The 21171-nt window shown below is 35.5% G+C and overlaps 1 protein-coding gene across 2 annotated transcripts in view; it reads right to left on the minus strand.

Annotated features, from left to right (window-relative positions):
• Positions 1–21171, minus strand: part of LOC131959047 (wings apart-like protein homolog) — a 59489-nt gene that overhangs the window by 401 nt on the left and 37917 nt on the right. For both annotated transcript variants that reach the window (XM_059324141.1, XM_059324142.1), the window contains 9 exons: positions 20218–20329; positions 20004–20101; positions 18609–18685; positions 10854–10987; positions 9038–9153; positions 7804–7977; positions 4292–4517; positions 3311–3399; positions 1459–1554 (listed from right to left, as the gene is read on the minus strand). In XM_059324141.1, the coding sequence (XP_059180124.1) occupies positions 1459–1554; positions 3311–3399; positions 4292–4517; positions 7804–7977; positions 9038–9153; positions 10854–10987; positions 18609–18685; positions 20004–20101; positions 20218–20329 (1122 nt within the window). The remainder of the gene's footprint in view (positions 1–1458; positions 1555–3310; positions 3400–4291; positions 4518–7803; positions 7978–9037; positions 9154–10853; positions 10988–18608; positions 18686–20003; positions 20102–20217; positions 20330–21171) is intronic.

The following is a 21171-nucleotide window of genomic DNA, read 5'->3' on the forward strand; positions in this document are numbered from 1 at the left end:
GAGAGAGAGAGAGAGAGAGAGTAGAGAGAGAGAGAGAGCGGAGAGAGAGAGAGAGTAGAGAGAGTAGAGAGAGAGAGTGAGAGAAAGAGAGAGAGTAGAGAGAGAGAGTGAGTAGAGAGAGAGAGAGAGTGAGAGAGAGAGAGTAGAGAGAGAGAGTGAGAGAAAGAGAGAGGGTAGAGAGAGAGAGAGAGAGAGCGAGACAGTAGAGAGAGAGAGCGAGAGAGTAGAGAGAGAGAGCGAGAGAGAGGGAGAGAGAGGGAGAGAGCGAGAGAGTAGAGAGAGAGAGCGAGAGAGTAGAGAGAGAGAGTGAGTAGAGAGAGAGAGTGAGTAGAGAGAGTGAGAGTGAGAGTGAGAGTGAGAGTGAGAGTGAGAGTGAGAGAGAGAGAGAGGTCAGTCACCACATACACAGAATTTGTTCCAGGCGGTAACCTCCTGGTCTGAGCAGGGAGGCAAACCAGGAAGTGCCTTAAGCTGCATTCTACCAAAAATTCCAGCAGGGGGCGCTAAGTTTGGCTGCAAAAACATTTCTGTCCATTCATTTCAATGCAAATTGAGAAAACTTCTCACTTGATTTATTACCTCAGAAATGTTTTTTAGGACAACACTATGGTCTCAATCACTAGATAAAGAATCATATGATTTGGGGCGTGGCTAACTTTGATTGACAGGTCGCTAACAAGGCGAGCCGTCATCAGGAGAGAAGCAGAACAATGCCTCGTTGCTAGGATACAGACTAAACATCCTGAATCATTCTTGATAATATCAGGAGACTTTAATCATGTTTCTCTCTCCTCCCACCTGACTGGATTTGTTAATTGTCCCACCAGAGAAAATAAAACCACAGGCAGAGCTACTGCCTTGCCCCCAATTGGACGATCGGACCACAACTTAGGTCTTCTGGAGACTTGTTACAAACCCTGTGTGGAGGCAGCCTACAACTAAACTCAGTTAGGAAATGGACACCAGAGGCAACTGAGGATCTAAAGGACAGCTTTGAATATACAGACTGCAATATGTTGCTGGCAACAGAGGAGAAAAGTCTGGATATTGACAGACAGGTTGACTGCTTTACTGATTACATCAACTTCTGTAGAGACACAGTCATACCCACAAGGACTGTACACTGTTTCCACAATAACAAACCTTGGATTACTAGTGATAACATCATTTCAAATTGAATTAAAACTGCCCTAAACCTGGAATAAAAGCAATCATTTGAACTGTGAAATAAATTGTAACTGCAGGAGAAAAGTCTGTCAGATCCACAGGAAATGTAGAACTTCCTATAAAACGTATATAAAGATATATAAAGATTATGTGTGTTTATTACTGCTAGTTTGAAAACATCAATTAGATTTTTATCATCTTATGTTTACCTCTGGGTTGTTGTTTTTTAGAACAATATCATTTACAGAGAAAGAGAAAGTTTTCTGGAGTATTATAACAGCTTCAACTCACAGTGAGGTTCATGAAGTTGAGGAACTTTTTCAGCATTTCTGTCATGATGGAGAAATCTCCTTTTGGAAGGTTTTCTCTCACAGTAGTCACATTCAACTGGTGGAGACATGAAAGACACACAGAGAAACAAATACAGAGTCAAACAAAATATAGAATCAGAAAAAATAGATCCTGATGTGCTTATTATTTACAGCTAGACCCTGTTAAATGATGAGTGCAGACTGTGATACTGTAAATGTCTCAGGTTTCTTTACGTGCATGTATCTATGTGTTTGTAATGCATCTATATGTGTTCACTAGTGTTTGTTTAAATGTTGTGTTTATGTATTAGGGCTGCACGATATGAGGAAAATATGTGATAACCTTGTTGGATATCACAATAACGATATAACTCACAAAACATGAACAGATATTAAAGTTCTGCCTTTGAGGGTGGGCTGGTTCTCATCAATGTTTGTATAATGCAGCCATCTTTTTGTTGTGTAAACTTTTTTATTTTATTTGTTTATATATATATATATATATATATATATATATATATATATATATGTGCATACGCAAGATATCCAAGTTTTTTATTTTATTTTTATTTATTTAATTATATATTGTTTGTGTGTCTGTTAATTCACTGTTGAAAATCAATAGAAATTGTTGAAACAAAAAAGTTCTGCCTTTCTGCTGCTTTATTTATTTTTTATATATATATATGTATCATTCATTTTCATTAGTGCCTTTTTGTTTTTAGTTCAATCTTCATATTGTCCAATAAAAAAATGTTGAAATAATTCCCTTTCATTGGTTGCATTTTAGCAGTATACTGAAAGCAGCAGAAAGTTTTTTAATTATTATTAGACATAAAAATCATATCATATTTTCTATATATTTTTCAGTATTTTGTAATATCGTCAAGAATATTGCTATCGCAAAAATACCCTGAAATATCGTGATGATCTCTTAGGGCCATAAAAATATCAAGATATCTATCGTATATAGATATTCAGCCTAAATATATATTTCGGGATATGACTTTTGGTCCATATCGCCCAGCCCTACTACATTAGATGTTTTAAAGTTGGGATTAAAGGAATAAAGATCCATAAAGGTGTTAAGGTGTGGAGAAATAATGAAGGGAAGCTAATGCATCTGCTTATTGACTTCTTTGGCAAAGCTGCTGATGCGGATATGAAACAACACAACAGTGTGTTCAGCAGCCCACAACAGCAGTATTGACGGACTATCGATGCATCACTTCTATATCTGGAATCTTTCTGGTTGTGCAAGTGTGTGTGTGTGTGTTCTTGTACTTCCTACATAGTGAGGACATTTTTGCAAAGTGAGGACATTTCGGCCGGTCCTCACTTCTTTAAAGGCTTTTTTTTTTTTGGGACATGATAATGATAATTAACTGAAACTGTATTGTGTGGTTACAAAACTAACTAAAATGATAGTGAAAATGTCCTTCGTTTTCGTCTTTGTCAACTTTTTTCATACATAATGAAGATGTATAAGACAAAGGAAATAAAGGCAGAATTTACTGTGACCTCTTTTAATCTCCCACCCAACAAATACCCCATTACAAAACACTAAAACTAATAAAAACTAAACTAAAGCATTTAAATAAAAATAAATACTAAACTAAAACTAGCAAACTCACTCTAAAACCTCATTTAAACTAACTGGATTTGAAAACAAAAATTCACAACGAAATTAAAACTAAAACTAATGAAAAATCCAAAACTATTATAACCTTGCAAGGGAATTCACTGTTCAAATGAGGGTCCTCACAAAGATAGAAGTACAAGAATGTGTGTGTGTGTGTGTGTGTGTGTGTGTGTGTGTGTGTCTCACTCACAGGGCTCCCCTGACACAGGCAGCCCAGCAGCAGTGCTGTGTAGGAGGCTACGATGCTGTCCTCCATGTGCTTCCCTGCATGTTGCAGAGCTGAGGAAGAGGAGGAGGAGGAGGAGGAGGAAGAGGAGGTGAAGAAACACATGTTCCATTTCTCAGATCTACACACCAAGGTTATTATAGTTGACGAATACTAACGAAATAACAAAACCTAGAATTGAAAAAACATTTTCGTTAACTGAAATAAAAATAAAACGAGTTTTTAAAAAAACGATAACTAACTGAAACTGTATTTTGTGGTTACAAAACTAACTAAAACTAACTAAAATTATAGTGAAAATGTCCTTCGTTTTCGTCTTTGTCAACTTTTTTCATACGTAAACCTTTTTGGTTGATATGAAATCTATTTCATCTATCTGGTTTTATGACTTAATAAACTTATTGGGGCTGAGATGGATCAGACAAAGGAAATAAAGGAAACATTTATTGTGACCTTTTTGAATCTGGCACCCAACAAATACCCCATTACAAAAAAAATAAAACTAATAAAAATAAAAAATAAACTAATTTTTAAAAAATCACAAATTTATGAGAAAAAAGTGACAAATTTACAAGAAAAAAGTCAGAAATTTACAAGAAAAAAGTGACAAATTTATGGGAAAAAAGTGACAAATTTAAAGAAAAAAATTTTCAAATTTAAGAATCTCGCACCCAACACACAGTCCATTACAAAAAAAACCCAAAACTAACACTAAAACTAATAAAAACTAAACTAAAACTAAGCATTTTCCAAAAATAAAAACGAATTAAAACTAGCAAACTCACTCTAAAAACGAATTCTAAAACAAAAACCCATCCATCCATCCATTCTCGTCTGCTTATCCGGGGCCGGGTCGCGGGGGCAGCAGGCTAAGCGGGGCATTCCGAATTTAAAACTAAAACTAAAGCTGGTAACTTGTACAAAAAAAAAAAAAAATGGTTGTACCTTTGTTGAGGTCCAGCTCCTCGTCCTCCTCGTCTTTCTCCTTCTTCTTCTCTTCTTCCTGTTTGTCCGTGGCGGTGGTGTTGGTGTTGTCGTTGGCGACCCACTGGATCTCCCCGCCCGTCTCCTGCCACTGGCCGCTCTGGTCCGCCGGCTTCGCTGGCTCCTTGATGAGGTCATCAGTCTGCGCCTCAGCCAAGATGGCCGCCCGCTCCCGCTGGAGGAACAGCTGAGGAGGAGGAAGACGGAGAAAGTTCAATTAACTTTTTGTATTTTATTCTTCTCTGATTGATTGTTTTTAAAAGGTGTTAAACAATCAGCTTTACTCTAGGCCTTGTTAATTATAATCAGCATTTTAATCTTTACAGTGTTTAAAATGTCACTTATTAACCCATTTAGGCCTAAAACGCCTGGAAGAAATGCCTGTAAAACCTATGGGCGATTTTAAAATAACCCCCTAAAACCTAAAGTTTTTTTTAGTAATTTTATGTAATTTTTTTGGTAATTCTGTGTCTTTTTTTGGGGCGCTTTTGTGCCTTTTTTAAAATAATTTTGAGTCTTTTTTTAATAATTGTGTCTTTTTTTTAAAATCATTTTGTGTCTTTTTTATAGTAATTTTGGGTCTTTTTTTTTAGTATTTTTTATGTCTTTTTTGGTCATTTTGTGTCTTTTTAATAATTTTGTGTCTTCTTTAGTCATTTTGTTTCTTTTTTAAGTAATTTAGTTTTTTTCTGTCATTTTGTGTCCGTTTTGGTCATTTTGTATCTTTTTGTGTCTTTTTTTAAATAATTTTGTGTCTTTTTTGGGTGATTTTGTGTCTTTTTTAAATAATTGTGTGTCTTTTTTAATAATTTTGTGTCTTTTTTAAATAATTTTGTGTCTTCTTTGTGTCTTTTTAAAATACTTTTGTGCCTTTTTGGGTCATTTTGTGTCTTTTTGTGAAATTTTATATCTTTTTGTGTCTTTTTAAAATAATGCTGTGCCTTTTTTGAGTAATTTTGTGTCTTTTTGTGTCTTTTTTAAATAATGGTGTGTCTTATTTAATAATTTTGTGTCTTTTTAAAATAATTTTGTGTCTTTTTTGGGTCATTTTGTATCTTTTTGTGTCTTTTTAAAATAATTTTGTGCCTTTTTTGGGTCATTTTGTGTCTTTTTGTGTCATTTTGTGTCTTTTTTAAATAATGGTGTGTCTTATTTAATAATTTTGTGTCTTTTTTAATAATTTTGTGTCATTTCAGTCATTTTGCGCCCCCAGGTAATTTGAGTTTGAGACCCCTGCTCTAGGAGAAGAACATTTTGTAAATTTTTAATTACAATGTGATCAATCTGGTCCACTTTGAGAGCTCAATGTGAGAAAACACTTCACATAACATTTTCCACAGTCAACAGGGCTTTCCACTGAAAATGACTAATACTGATGAAGTCACATAATGGCGTATCCATTCTATTTTACCTTTACAAAAAAACTCACTTCCAGCTGCTTTTATTTCTTAGTTGTTGTTTGTCAGTGTGTCACCAGATTTTATTGTTGCTGATTCCACTGTCGACCTCGCTGGAAGAGCATGAGCCAAATCTGATTACACGGGATGATTTGATTTAAACGCAGCTTTAGTGGAGCTCATGGGAAAACTGAGCCGTACTCAACAAAACACAGAGCAGATGAAATGTGAGCTCAGAGGATAATATGACTATTCATTTACAGTCCAAAATGGAAATGTGATCACTTTGAAATATTTCTCATCTGCTGCTAAATTAAAGGGTCTGAACAGCTTGAAAAGAGTAAAATTCAAGCACTTTCAAGGTACCGAAAGCAAAAATGTCTCGACTCTCTAAGCCATGGGTCTCAAACTCGCAAACTTTGTGTCTTTTCTAATAATTGTCTTTTTTAATAATTTTGTATCTTTTCTTAATAATTGTGTCTTTTTTGGTAATTTTGTCTGTTTTTTAAATAATTTTGTGTCTTTTTTTGTAATTTTGTGTCTGTTTTGGTTATTTTGTTTCTTTTTTAAGTAATTTAGTTTTTTCTGTCAATTTGTGTTTTTTTGGTCTTTTTAAAATATTTTTTTTTTTTTTTTAAATAATTGTGTGTCTTTTTTTAAATAATTGTCTTTTTTACTAATTTTGTGTATTTTTTGGGTCATTTTAAAATAATTTTGTGCCTTTTTTGCTAATTCTGTGTCTTTTTTTGGTCATTTTGTTTCTTTCTTAAGTAATTTCGTGTCTTTTTTGGTAATTCTGTGTATTTTTTGTCATTTTGAGTCTTTTTTTGTCATTTTGTGTATTTTTTAAGTAATTTAGTGTTTTTTCAGTCATTTTGTGTCTTTTTTTTGTAATTTTGTGTCTTTTGTGTCTATTTTTTAGTAATTTTGTGTCTTTTTTTTGGTCATTTTAATGAATTTGAGTTTGAGACCTCTGCTCTAAGCCTTCACCATCACATCTAAACTGTTAAAGCTTATAAAAATGTATACTCACAGCAATAAAATTATATTGTCACTGTTTATTTCACCAGCTGTTCATATTAACTTTGTATGTTTTGATTAAGGAATCAACAATGGACTAATCTGGCAAAGGAATCTTTTTTTTTTTGTTTTTAAATGATTGAAGATTACAGTGTTGGTAAAGACAAGACAAAATATGAACAAAACGATCAGATTACCCTCAAATAATATTTACATTAGTACAGTTTTGTGTTCATAGCAACTCATTATTTTGTGGTGGAAGCAGAAGAGACCAAAACTGAAATGTGTATATTTTTCAGTATTTTGTAATATCGTTATCGCAAAAATACCCTGAAATATTGTGATAATCTTTTAATCTCCTATGCTGTAGATTGAATGGTTAACTGATGAATCATAACAAGGATAAACGTATAAATTAATGATTTTTTTAGAGTGTTTTTTGATAATTTTTACATCAATTTTTGGTCATTTTGTGTCTTTTTTGATCATTTTACATACATTTTTGGTCATTTTGTGATCATTTTTACATCAATTTTTTGTCATTTTGTGTCTTTTTTGATCATTTTTACATCAATTTTTTGTCATTTTGTGTCTTTTTTGATCATTTTTACATACATTTTTGGTCATTTTGTGTCTTTTTTGATCATTTTTACATACATTTTTGGTCATTTTGTGATCATTTTTACATCAATTTTTTGGTCATTTTGTGTCTTTTTTGATCATTTTTACTTCAATTTTTGGTCATTTTGTGTCTTTTTTGATCATTTTTACATCTATTTTGTGTTGGTAAAGACAAGAAAAAATATGAACAAAACGATCAGATTACCCCCAAATAATATTTACATTAGTACAGTTTTGTGTCCATAGCAACTCATTATTTTGTGGTGGAAGCAGAAGAGACCAAAACTGAAATGTGTATATTTTTCAGTATTTTGTAATATCGTTATCGCAAAAATACCCTAAAATATCGTGATAATCTTTTAGATAGATTGAATGGTTAACTGATGAATCCTAAAAAGGATAAACGTATAAATGAATGATGAAAATGTTGCGTACCTGGACGAGTGCAGCGATGGCGCTGAGCGGGCCGCTGCTGATGAAGTCCAGGTGAGGAGGGTTTAGCAGGACGGTGGAGTCGCAGGGACCCTGACCTCCCTCCATCTCCATCTCCATCAGGCTGTACTTGTTCTTGGCACTGTACTCCACCAGGTTGATGAGCAGACCCAGACCCTGAACGCACCACACAGTCACATATTAATTCATTCAACACATGTGATGAAACCTTCTCATTGGAACTTAAAGTATGAAAAAATGTCTGTCCTTTAACCCTTAATAGGACACTCATTGAAATACTTGCAAATTCCAAATTTCAACCCTAGAGAATATTGGAGGATATTACATACTGACAGAATGTGTAAAAAAAAAAACCTGGGGGAGGGAGGTAATATTTTGAGAAAAAAAGTTACAAATTTATGACCAAAAAATATAAAATTAACAGTAAAAAAGTAACGAATTAATGAGAAAAAAAATCTGAAATTTGTGACCAAAACATCGTAAATCAATGGTAAAAAATTGATGAGATTAAAGTGGCAAATCTACAAGAAAAAAATGCGCAGATTTATGAGATTTAAAGTGGTGAATCTGCAGGAAAAAAGTTGCTTTCTTCCACTTTTTTCTCGTAAATCTGTGACTTTTTTCGTGCAGATTTCCCACTTTAAATCTCATGAATCTGCAACTTTTTTCCTTGTAGATTTGCCACTTTAATCTAGTAAAGACTTGAGATAATAGCAAACACATTTAATATGATCCAAACCAAGACTAGGAAAAGACTGATATGAAACAGAGCACATTGGTTTAATACTTTCTTTCATGACTGTATTTTTGGTCATTTTGTGTCTTTTTTGATCATTTTACATCTATTTTTGGTCATTTTGAGTACTTTTCTGGTCCTTTTTACATCTACAGTCATGAAAAAAAACATTCTTGATAATAACCAAAATCATTATGAATAAAACCATGTTGTGTAACGTCACTGCGACAAACCCAAGACTAGGAAAAGACTGATATGAAACGGAGCAGATTACGATGACTCCAGTAAAACTCCTAGATTTACTAAAGACTTTCAGTTTCTAGTCTGGGACTGGGGGAATCTTTTGGTTCTAACCCAGCAGTAAATAGTCATATTCCAGCAGGATCTTCATAGCAATAAATGTCCCTGTTATTCCCACAACTGGAGGCTTTATTTATGGATCAAATCCTATAAAAAGTAGAGTATGTGTCTGTTACTCACCAGCACTCGGATGTCGAACCTCTGCTCTTGTGGAAGATACTGAGGTACTTTGAGAACACAGTTGAGAGCCGTCATGATTAAATCCTCCTGTTCTCCAGTCTTCGTACTGCCCCACTCTGCACACACACACACACACACACACACACAGGTTATTATAGTTAACGAAAACTAACAAAATAACGAAAACTAGAATTGAAAAAACATTTTCGTTAACTGAAATAAAAATAAAAACGAGGTTTTTTTTAATAACCCATTTAAGGCGGGAAACCAGATTGAAAAAAAGAAAACCACATTTCTACCATTAAAGCGGATACGTCATTTTGTAGTGGTTGTAGTTTTTTCCACCTATTTTCGGTCTCTTGGCCAATGAAATGCATCAGAATACATGTGGGAGTGTCGCAATGCATCATGGGACTTTTCCAGAACTGAAATCATGGTGGAAGACGACTATAGTGGAGGGAGCTCAGATATAACAGCTATAAGCTCTCAAATACTTTTTGAATCTCATTTCTATCTGCTACAGAGGCTGAAAAATCTATTATTTAGTAGGAAGAGTTGACACTTCTGTTGAATTTACAGAAAAACTTCAGGTTTTAGGGGCTGATTTTAAAATCACCCAGAGGTTTTACAGGCATTTTTTACAGCCGTTTTAGGCCTAAATGGGTTAAAAAACGATAACTAACTGAAACTGTATTTTGTGGTTACAAAACTAACTAAAATTATAGTGAAAATGTCCTTTGTTTTCGTCTTTGTCAACTTTTTTCATACGTAAACCTTTTTGGTTGATATGAAATCTATTTAATCTCTCTGGTTTTATGACTTAATAAACTTATTGGGGCTGAGATGGATCAGACAAAGGGAATAAAGGAAACATTTATTGTGACTTTATTGAATCTGGTACCCAACAAATACCCCATTACAAAAAAAATAAAACTAATAAAAACTAATCAAAACGAGCAAACTCACTCTAAAAACTCATTGAAACTAACTGAATTCGAAAATAAAAATTGACAACGAAATTAAAACTAAAACTAATGAAAAATCCAAAAATATTATAACCATAACACACACAGGTTAACACAGTACATAGTGTTTATATATATATATATATATATATATATATATATATATATATATAAAAATCAACAATACTCTTTGATTACCGTATGTCCTCAAATAGTATCCGGGGATTCTATTAATAAAAAATCAGTTTGGGACCCGGCTAATAATCGGGGCAGGCTATTATCTGAAGGAGGCTTTTATTAAAAAAAGAAAATCAGAGCAGCTCTGACCGGCACTTTTTAGAGTGTTTTACATGGCGCATTGTAGCCAGTTACCCGGATGTCGGCCATATTGGAAGTACTGGGATGTAAACAAACAATGAACAGCTGAATGTTCATTTTAAGCAGGATTTAAAATGTCTAAACTACTAAAAAGCCCAGAAGATCTCTTATAAAAGAGGCCGGCTTTTATTTACTAAAAGTTGTTTTTACACCCGGTTACTAAATGAGGCCGGTCATTAACCCATTGAAGCCTGGAAAGCGGATACGTCTTTTTGTAGTATTTGTATAAGTTCTCAAATACTTTTTGAATTTCATTTCTATCTGCTACAGAGGCTGAAAATTCTATTATTTAGTAGGAGAGTTGACACTTCTGTTGAATTTACAGAAAAACTTCAGGTTTGAGGGGCTGATTTTAAAATCGCCCAGAGGTTTTACAGGAAGTTTTAGGCGTCAATGGGTTAATAGGGGCCCGGCTTTAAATTGAGGAAATCCGGTAATCAACATGTTGCGCAGCAGTAGGAGAGCTCACTAACCGTTGTCGTGTGTCAGGTTGAGCAGGACTCCTATGATGGCTCTCATACAGTCCTCCACTGCTTTCCCCACGGCTCCGTCTGCGTTCAGCTCTCTGCTGTAACGCTGGATCATCTCCTCACACCTCCTCAGAGCCCTGACACACACACACACACACACACACACACAGGAGGAGGAGGTGAAAACAGCATTCTGTCACACAAGTTTCACAAGTTTACAGTGTGTTTGGACCAGGCGGCAACCTCCTGGTCTGAGCAGGGAGGCAAACCAGGAAGTGCTTTAAGCTGCAATCTACCGGAAATTCCAGCAGGGGGCGCTAAATTCGGCTGCAAAAGCATTTTGGGAGAGTTGGGAGCCCTGATACCTCCCGATGTGTGGGAGGAGAGTTTGGAGCACATCCATGAATGTTCGATAAGCATCCGACACTGTTTGTGCAATATTTTAAATTGAATCTGATGACATTACTCCAAAACGAAGCTGCATATAATATTTCCTGAAGAAATGTGAGTCCATGGAGGCTACCATATCTCATAGTTTGGCTTTACAAAAAGAAAGGCAGCGGCTACCGGAGCATTTATTATCTGCCGTGTTGTTGTTACCGGAAGAAGTGGAAATGTTGTGTGATGTCATTTTGTGTCTTTTTAAAATAATTTTTGTGGCTTTTTTGTGGTAATTTTGTGTCTTTTTAAAAAAAATGAATTGTGTCTTTTTTTTAAATTTTGTGTCTTTTTTTGTAATTTTGGGTATTTTTTTTGGTCATTGTGTCTTTTTTAAGTAATTTAGTTTTTTGTAATTTTGTGGATTTTTTTTGGTAATTGTGTCTTTTCAAAATAATTTTGTTCTTTTTTGGTAATTTTGTGTCTTCAAAAAAAAATAAAAAATCTAATAAGTTTCTGTCTTTCTAATAATTTTGTGTCTTTTTGTGTCATTTTTTTGTTATTTTGTCTTTTTAAGTAATTAAGTTTTTATTCTGTCATTGTGTCTTTTTTTAGTAATTTTGTGTCTTTTTTTAAAAAATGAATTGTGTCTTTTTTATTTTATTTTGTGTCTTTTTTAGTAATTTTGTGTATTTTTTTTTGGTCATTGTGTCTTTTTTAAGTAATTTAGTTTTTTGTAATTTTGTGGATTTTTTTTGGTAATTGTGTCTTTTCAAAATAATTTTGTTCTTTTTTGGTAATTTTGTGTCTTTTTAAAAAAAATTTTGTCTTTTTCTAATAAGTTTGTGTCTTTCTAATAATTTTGTGTCTTTTTGTGTCATTTTTTTGTCATTTTGTCTTTTTAAGTAATTAAGTTTTTATTCTGTCATTGTGTCTTTTTTCAGTAATTTTGTGTCTTTTTTTCAGTAATTTTGTGTCTTTTTTTCAGTAATTTTGTGTCTTTTTTTCAGTAATTTTGTGTCTTTTTTTGGTCATTTTGATACTGCCTCCAGCGGCCCCCAGGTAATTTGAGTTTGAGACCCCTGTCCTAAAGTAACGAGAAAGAAATCGCTGCATACTTTGAACTATGACAGGTGCATTAGTTTTTTTTGTGTTTTTTTTAAGTAGTCTACCAGATATTATTCTCTTCATCATACACACATTAAACTAGATTCACAACCAGATGCCACTTCTGGATCTCTCTCAACTTGATGCTCTTCTTTCCTTCTCTACTCCATCATGAAACAGAGCAGCATTGAGAGGAAGAACCAGCTGCAGCAGCAGGGAGCAGCGGGTCAGCCGCCTCATGTACATAACTTGATTAAATCTAATGACAGCAGAAACCAGAGTCAGAACAGAGAGGAAGGAAACAGAGGAAGACAGAAAGAAGAAGGAGAAGAAGAGAAAAGAGGTGTGTCAGAGGAGAATTAAACGTGGCGACAGGATGTGAAAAAGTGACAGAGAAGAAACTCACAGTGGTTCAAACGTGGAGTATAACTTCCTCTTTGTGTCACAATTTTGTAACCTTTTTTTTTCCGCTTCCTTTTGTAGTTCATGGACTAAAGTCAGTGTGCAGCCATGACAGGAAAATACTAAAATAAGGCCTGCAATAATGACATTTAAATCGAAATTGAGTTATAACTAAAAACGAACTCCTCGATGTCTGTTTTATCTTTTCACAATGAGAAATAATCATATAAAAATAGCAGTAACTGCGGTTTTCTTTGACTGTGATACAGTATAACCTTGTATTTCTTCACTGTGTTGAATAGTGAAGGCAAAAATACTAGAAATTATACGTTTATTTGATAGGGAAATTATTATCCACAACATGGGTCTCAAACTTGCGGCCCGCGGGCCAATTGCGGCCCTCGTGACGATATTTTGTGGCCCCCACCTTGATATGAAAGTTTAATGTGAGTTTTATATGAATGGCACTTTACCGTGTTGTGTGTGGAAGGTCCCTTTAGTTTTTTTTGGCAATTTTGTGTGTTTTTTTTTGGTAATTTTGTATCTTTTTAAAATAATTTTGTGTCTTTTTTTTGTAATTTTGTGTCTTTTTGGGTCATTTTGTGTCTTTTTTAATAATTTTGTGTCTTTTTTGGTAATAGTGGGGCGGATTAGCTGAACAATCGTTCACTTTGTGATAAAAGCATGAAATTTGGTAGATGTGTTGGTGAATATGTTTCAAACAAATCTGGATATTGGGCCACCTCAAAAGCGCCCCCTAGTGGCCGTGGCAGGCATTTGTTATACAAATAAATCAATGATGAATAAAAACTGCCCTTTTAATAATACAAACTGGTGATGAATTGTATATTGTTGGAAAGCTTGATTAGTCACCTTTACAACGAGGTACAGCTTGTAAGGATCGTGCATTCATGGAATGAGCAACGGGGCTAAACGTGTGGGTAGCCACCCCCAAAAATGTGCATCCCCTGTGGGGCGGATTAGCTCAATAAATCACAAGAATTTTTTATTTTGTGATAGAAGCACACAATTTGGTGGATGTGTTGGTGGATATGTTTCAAACAAATCTGCATATTAGGCCATCGCAAATTCGCCCCCTAGTGGCCATAGCAGTCATTTTCTTCGTTGAAATTACAAAAAATATTTAAATTATTTCTTTAAATATTTTAAAAATTGAAACTAAATATACAAACGTAAATTAAAAAATGTAAATACACATATTAAATTAACAAAACTCCAGTTAAGCACTCTTTCAGTTATTTTTCCTGCCCCACCACAATCGGGCTAGCCATCGAGCTAGCTAGCAAATGAGCTAGCTAGCATTTGCTTCCTGGGACAAGCAGTGCAGTGAACTGTCCATCAAGGTATGTCTAAATATTTTATTTCACCTGTTATAATTATGAATAAAATATGCTATGAACATCATAAAGGCTAAAGAGAAAAAAAATCATCATGGGCCTTGGCGGAAAAGTAAATTAGCAAGATAGCAAAAATAGGTACTTAAGCTAGCTAGTTAGCTTGGAACATGTATCAGTGGCTGTTGGGTGTGAAAGCTTAATAAGACACTGTTAAATTATGTCCTGTGGAATGTGGACATGCCTCTCTGCACACACACACACACACACACACACACAGGCACACACACACACACACTATATGTAATGTCTCCTTTGCCCATGTGGTTCTTTTTTTCTTTTTTTAAAATGTATTTTATAACTCCATCACAGTTAGTCAGGCGGCTTAGGACCAGATTTGAGAAGAAAGGGACACGCCGGACAAAAGCACCAAAATTTTGCAGATAGGAGACGGCAGCCATATAAGCCATAAGTCTATGAGAACCAATATATCTTCCAAGCCACTTAGAAGGTCAATCTTGGTGTCAAAATATACATTTTCTGGGTCAAAGAAGCTGGGTTAAAGCTATTGAGAATATCACTGGATGACTCACTGTAAATAATTTGTTGATCAAGATCTGACATGAGATGAAAGCGTACCCTTGATTTTTTTGAGCAGTGTACATGGCAGCTAATCCACACTCTCCCGTGAACATTGATTCCAAACAGTTTCAACTCAGGATACCCTGCTGCAGCACTTGAAGTGAGTGGCCCAGTCTGAGTGAAAATGAGCATATCTATTTGATCAAATAATCATCTAGTGATATTCTCAATAGCTTTAAATGATTCCTGGACCCAGAAAATGTATATTTTGACACCAAGATTGACCTTCTAAGTGGCTTGGAATATATAGCATTTCTCATAGACTTTATATGGCTGCCATCACCGCAATCTTGATGAAGTGGCTCCTACTAAAAATTGAAACCTATAATGATAGAGAGTATGTGGAAAGCTAAGCCGCCTGACTAAGTCACACACCTCAGTACAAGGATTTTGCCAGAAAGAGTAACCTGCTACAAGTAACCCTAGTAGAATTTTTAAAATGTAGGATTTTTTTCTCTGTCTAAATGTGTTTTGTTTTTATTGTTGCAGGTCATACAATATTGAAAATTATTTTTTCTTTTTAAGGAGCAACAGAAGAATACAAGCCAAAGAGGAGGCCGTAGCCTGTGAATGGGAATATCAAGACCTAATAAAATGTTATACAAAGTTAATGTTCTTTTCTATTAGACTGTAATAAAGCTTTTGTCACTTTAACATGTCTCTAAATTATATATTTTTGGTGCTGAAAACGTGAAACAGCAGCTGTAGGGTAGGCAAAGCATTCCTTGCCAGTAACCACCGGCTTTTAAATGACCATTTTTAAAAATGGCCGCCACAGCCATCAGAATTTTTTTTGTGATGGCCCAATATCCAGATTCATTAAACATGTATTCAGCAATGAGTGTACCAAATTTGATGCTTTTATCACAAAATGAACGATTGTTCAGCTAATCTGCCCCACTACACAGGGGATGCACATTTTTGGGGGGTGCTACCCACACGTTTAGCCCCGTTGCTCATTCCATGAATGCACGATCCTTACAAGCTGTACCTCGTTGTAAAGGTGACTAATCAGGCTTTCCAACAATATACAATTCATCACCAGTTGGTATTATTAAAAGGGCAGTTTTTATTCATCATTGATTTATTCGTATAACAAATGCCTGCCACGGCCACTAGGGGGCGCTTTTGAGGTGGCCCAATATCCAGATTTGTTCGAAACATATTCACCAACACATCTACCAAATTTCATGCTTTTATCACAAAGTGAACGATTGTTGTACAATATTGAGCTAATCCGCCCCACTATAACTCTTTTTGGTCATTTTCTTTCTTTTTGTTTCTTTTTAAAGACACAAAATGAAAGAAAAAAATAATTTCATTTTGTGTGTTTTTTAGTCATTCTGTGTGTTTTTTGGTCATTTTGTCTTTTTTAAAATAATTTTGTGTCTTTTTTTGGTCATTTTGTCTTTTTTAAAATAATTTTGTGTCCTTTTTTGGTCATTTTGTGTCTTTTTAAAAATAATTGTGTATTTTTTTGGTCATTTTGTGTCTTTAAAAAAACAAAACATTGTGTCTGTTTTTAAATAATTTTGTGTCTTTTTTAAAAAATTGTGTCTACTACATTTTTGGGGTCAAAGGTCAAATAAATCATGATTTTCTAGCATAAAAATGACCTCATCAATACATGTAGAAATAAATGTCATATCACTTATCTACATATAACCTATTTAGCTGGCCAGTTAAAATACATTTAAAAAAAAACTTTAAAGCAGTTTTTCTCAGTTTTACCTTCTGCGTAGTTACTGCAGTTAGACTTTGTAGGACAGAATAAACCAGAATAATGCTTTGAAATATTATTTTGTATGTGAAGAAAAAGTGGTGCAAAGACACAAATGAGGACAGTGAATAAACAATAGGACTTTTGTGTTTGTACACTGGCTGAAAGGATGGTTTGGGGGATTATTGAATTAGTGCTGTGGACAGCTGAAACACCCAGAGAGAGAGGGAGAGTCTGGGCTGAAACAATAAGGAACAAAGAGGAGAAACAGGAGAGAGGAGGAGGAAAGTGATCCAGAGGAGAAGAGGAGGAAAGTATATGTCGTATTTTAACATTGTTTTGTGTCTTAATACTGTGACTTTACTCTTGCTGTTCTATTGTGTTTTAAGAGTGTGAAACTTTGTTGTTGCTGTTTGAAAGGCTTGTTTGTTTGTGTTAGATTGATGTTATTTGTTCCTGCCCAGCAACTACAGATGCCATTTAGCTAATTCTGGTACGGCTGAGAGCCATGCACTGTCTCTGTTAAATAAACAAATGAATGAATGAATGAATGAATGAATGAATAAACGAATGAATGAATGAATAAGAAAATAAATAAATACATAAATAAGTAAGTAAGTTAGTAAGTAAGTAAGTAAGTAAACAAATAAATAAGTAAATAAGTAAGTCAACAAATAAATAAATAAGTAATAAGTAAGTAAGTAAACAAATAAATAAATAAGTAAATAAGTAAGTAAGTAAATAAACAAATAAGTAAACAAATAAGTAAGTAAGTAAACAAATAAATAAGTAAGTAAGTAAACAAATAAATAAGTAAGTAACTAAGTAAGTAAACAAATAAATAAGTAAGTAAACAAGTAAGTAAGTAAATAAGTAAATAAGTAAGTAAGTAAGTAAATAAGTAAATAAGTAAATAAATAAATACATAAATAAATGAATAAATAAAATAAAACAAAATAAAATAAAACAAAATAAAATAAAATAAAATAAAATAAAATAAAATAAAATAAAATAAAATAAAATAATAAATGACAGAAAAAAAAAGACCTGGAGTCAACACAAGCAAAGTTGACTTGAAGACACAGCGTCAGTGTGTGTGTGTGTGTGTGTGTGTGTGTGTGTGTGTGTGTGTGTGTGTGTGTGTGTGTGTGTGTAGGTGGCGGTGTTGGCTGCTCTCCCTGGTCTTTCGGGGGTTAATCGAGTTAACAGAGAGCGGCAGCGTTCAGCTGTCACCCACTGAAACAGCAGCTCTTTGTTGACCCATTAGGCCTTCGTCCTCCTCTTCCTCCCCCCTCAGCCTCACTGCAGACCTTCTGCAGGGGTGAAGGTCCGGTCACACAGAGCGGGAAGGTAAAGTCATTCAGCACCACGTCACTCGGCTGATCACTTTAACCATAAAATAAACTACATTTGGACTAAAGTGACTGTTTCACATGAGATAAAAACAGAAAACGGCAATAAGTTCCAGAATCCTGGAGGGCAGAGAGGTCGGGTCATTTCCACAGTGGACGACACTCTGATGATGTCAGAGGGCAAAGGTCAGCGCTGTGATTGACAGGATGTCACCAACAGGAAATTAAACAACAAAACCCTGATAATGTCACATATAATAACCACACACACACACCCCCAGAGTTCATCAACCTGTTAGTATTCAGAAGTCCCAGTACAGGCCGTAGCGGGCTCAATTTTAGGAGTATAATAAATATAAGTAATACAAGTATGATATCATATGAAACTAGAGGATATAAGGAATCTATACTGCCCTACAAAGTCTAACTGCAGTAACTATATTGCTGGTTGAAATTGAGTTATAACTAAACTCAGATTAATCTTCAGGTTCACAGCTTTCAAATGACGTCACCACTTTTATGTGACATTTATTGTTGACCTGCTATCTCCCCCTAAACATCCACTGCCCACAACCACCAAAAAGCTCTTTGAACAATAAGAGTTTAAAAAGACATTTTGACCGTCACGGGCCACTAAAATTCTCCAGCGACGAGACATGACAAGATGAAGAAGAAAAACAGAAAGGATAAAGAACGACGCCTGAAATGTGCTTTGTTATTAAAAAGCTTTAAGACTAGCAGCAGTGTCGTGTGTGTGTGTGTGTGTGTGTGTGTGTGTGTGTGTGTGTGTGTGTGTGCTCACTTTGCAGAGGAGATGATGAGTGAGGAGTCCTTGTAGGCGATCAGGTAGCTCTGGTTCTCCGGGTTGTGAACCGTCACCTGCATGTACAAACACAAAGAATATTTATTTACCTTACAGGCTGCAGTTAAATTGAAACCTTAGATTATTAACAAGACGTTATACTTCACTACAGGCCAAAAGTTTGGAAGCAAGATCAAGTTTGTACAAATAAAGATCATAGTTTCATTGCTATGCTTTGCAACTAAATAAACCTGATTATTATATCAAGAGTCACTTATTAGAACACATTTTGACTCTAATTATCAGGTCTTTGGGTTTTTATTGCTTAGACTTTGTGTTTCCTTCTTTCCTTAATGTATAAATCTGAACTCTTGTTTCTTTTGTCAGAGATATGAACACAGTTGAGATTTATTGGGATTTTTGGATCCAAACTCTCAAAAGACAAAGAGATAAAGTGAATAATGCAAACTGGAATTTGTTCCTCTCCTGTCTCCTTGTCTCCTCTCTCATCTCATCTACTGTCTCCTTGTCTCCTCTCCTGCCTTCCTGTCTCCTCTACTCTCTCCTCTCGTCTCCCCTCCTGCCTCCTTGTCTCCTCTCTCGTCTTCTCTCTCCTCTCCTTGTCTCCTCTCCTGCCTCCTCGTCTCCTCTCCTGTCTCCTCTCCTGCCTCCTTGTCTCCTCTCTCATCTCATCTTCTGTCTCCTCTCTTGCCTCCTTGTCTCCTCTCTCATCTCATCTTCTGTCTCCTCTACTGTCTCCTTGTCTCCTCTCCTGCCTTCTTGTCTCCTCTACTGTCTCCTCTACTGTCTCCTCTCTCGTCTTCTCTCTCCTTGTCTCCTCCCCTGCCTCCTTGTCTCCTCTCTCGTCTTCTCTCTCCTTGTCTCCTCCCCTGCCTCCTTGTCTCCTCTCTCGTCTCCTCTCTCATCTCTTCTCCTGTCTCCTTGTCTCCTCTCTCGTCTTCTCTCTCCTCTCCTTGTCTCCTCTCTCATCTCCTCTCTCATCTCCTCTCCTGCCTCCTCTCCTGCCTCCTTGTCTCCTCTCCTCTCCTGTCTCCTTGTCTCCTCTCCTCGTCTCCTCTCCTATCTCCTTGTCTCCTCTCTTGTCTCCTCTCTCATCTCCTCGCCTGTCTCCTCTCCTGCCTCCTTGTCTCCTCTCCTCTCCTGTCTCCTCTCCTATCTCCTTGTCTCCTCTCTTGTCTCCTCTCCTATCTCCTTGTCTCCTCTCCTGTCTCCTCTCCTGTCTCCTCTCCTGTCTCCTTGTCTCCTCTCCTGTCTCCTCCCCTGTCTTCTTGTCTCCTCTCCTTGTCTCCTCTCCTTTGCTTAATTCTAGTTATTTATTTCTTATTTTTTGTGTATTCTACATAATCTGGACTCTATAATCTGTGCCACACTTACACTCTCCAACACCCGTAAACATCTCTCAGCTCCCCACAGAGATGACATCATCTTCTCCTTCTCCTCCTCCTGGTTTAAGTTATTAACACACTCCTTCACTGTGGAGGGACAAACACAAACAGGCTTTCAGACACTTTCAGAATCCACAAGCATCATTATAGTCATATTTCTTTTTGCTACTTGGGGTCAATACAAGTCGTTTGATGTGTCCAACCTTTATCTACGATGTGGTCCAGTCCTCCCAGTAGCCGCAGCTCCTCTTTGAACCAGTCTCCTGCTCGCTTTGAAGTCAGAGACAGTAACGTCTCCATGGCTAAATGACCCGTCTGCAGGGAGAAAGAGGAGAGGAGTCACAGTCAGCTTCAGTCTATTCTGCTTCAAGGAGCAGCTCACACTATTAAACAGGTTCCACTTATTGTATTAAGACACTGCTGCAGTGCATTCTGGGTTGTTTCCTGTGGCGGGAGAAGTTGGATTCTATAGGTGCTTTACAAAGTCAAGGGAGGATCCTTAAACGGCAGCATTTCTACACTGCAAAAAAGGTCTAAAACCAGATAAAAACAGTAAATCTGACAGATAATTTCACTTGACAAGATTTCTTAAATTAAGATTATTAAATCTAGAAATAAGCATGTTGAACACTTAAAATAAGAAGTTAACTGCCCTTTAATACCGCGATTAATTGTGAAAACGGGTAATCGTGACATCCCTACTCAAGGTTCATACAATTTTTCAGTGGTCAAATTCAAGCACTTTTCAAGGAATTTAAAGGTCCATTTTCAAGCTTTTCCAGGACTTTACAACGGTTGTGAGTTGCATGTTTTAGATGAGTACTTACATGCTAAAAGGGGTAATTTCACTCAACCATACCGACAGCGATGGTTTTACACTTTTAACAACCAAAAGTAGTTTGCTAATCTCAATATTCAATTTATCATTTTTTTCATTGAACATGTGATTATCTATAGTCAGATTGCAAGAGAAATACAGTAAGAATTTCAAGCATTTTCAAGTAGGGTTGTCAAAAGTATCGTTACTCAAAAAAGTATTGATACTAAAATGTTGTATCTGGATACAAAAAAAAATACAGAAACAATTCTGTTAAATTTTGGGGTCTTTGTTTTTATCCTTGTGGTATCGAAAATGGTATCGAGTATCAAATATTTTC

This window comes from Centropristis striata, chromosome 21, assembly GCF_030273125.1.
Source record: "Centropristis striata isolate RG_2023a ecotype Rhode Island chromosome 21, C.striata_1.0, whole genome shotgun sequence".
Lineage (NCBI taxonomy): Eukaryota > Metazoa > Chordata > Actinopteri > Perciformes > Serranidae > Centropristis > Centropristis striata.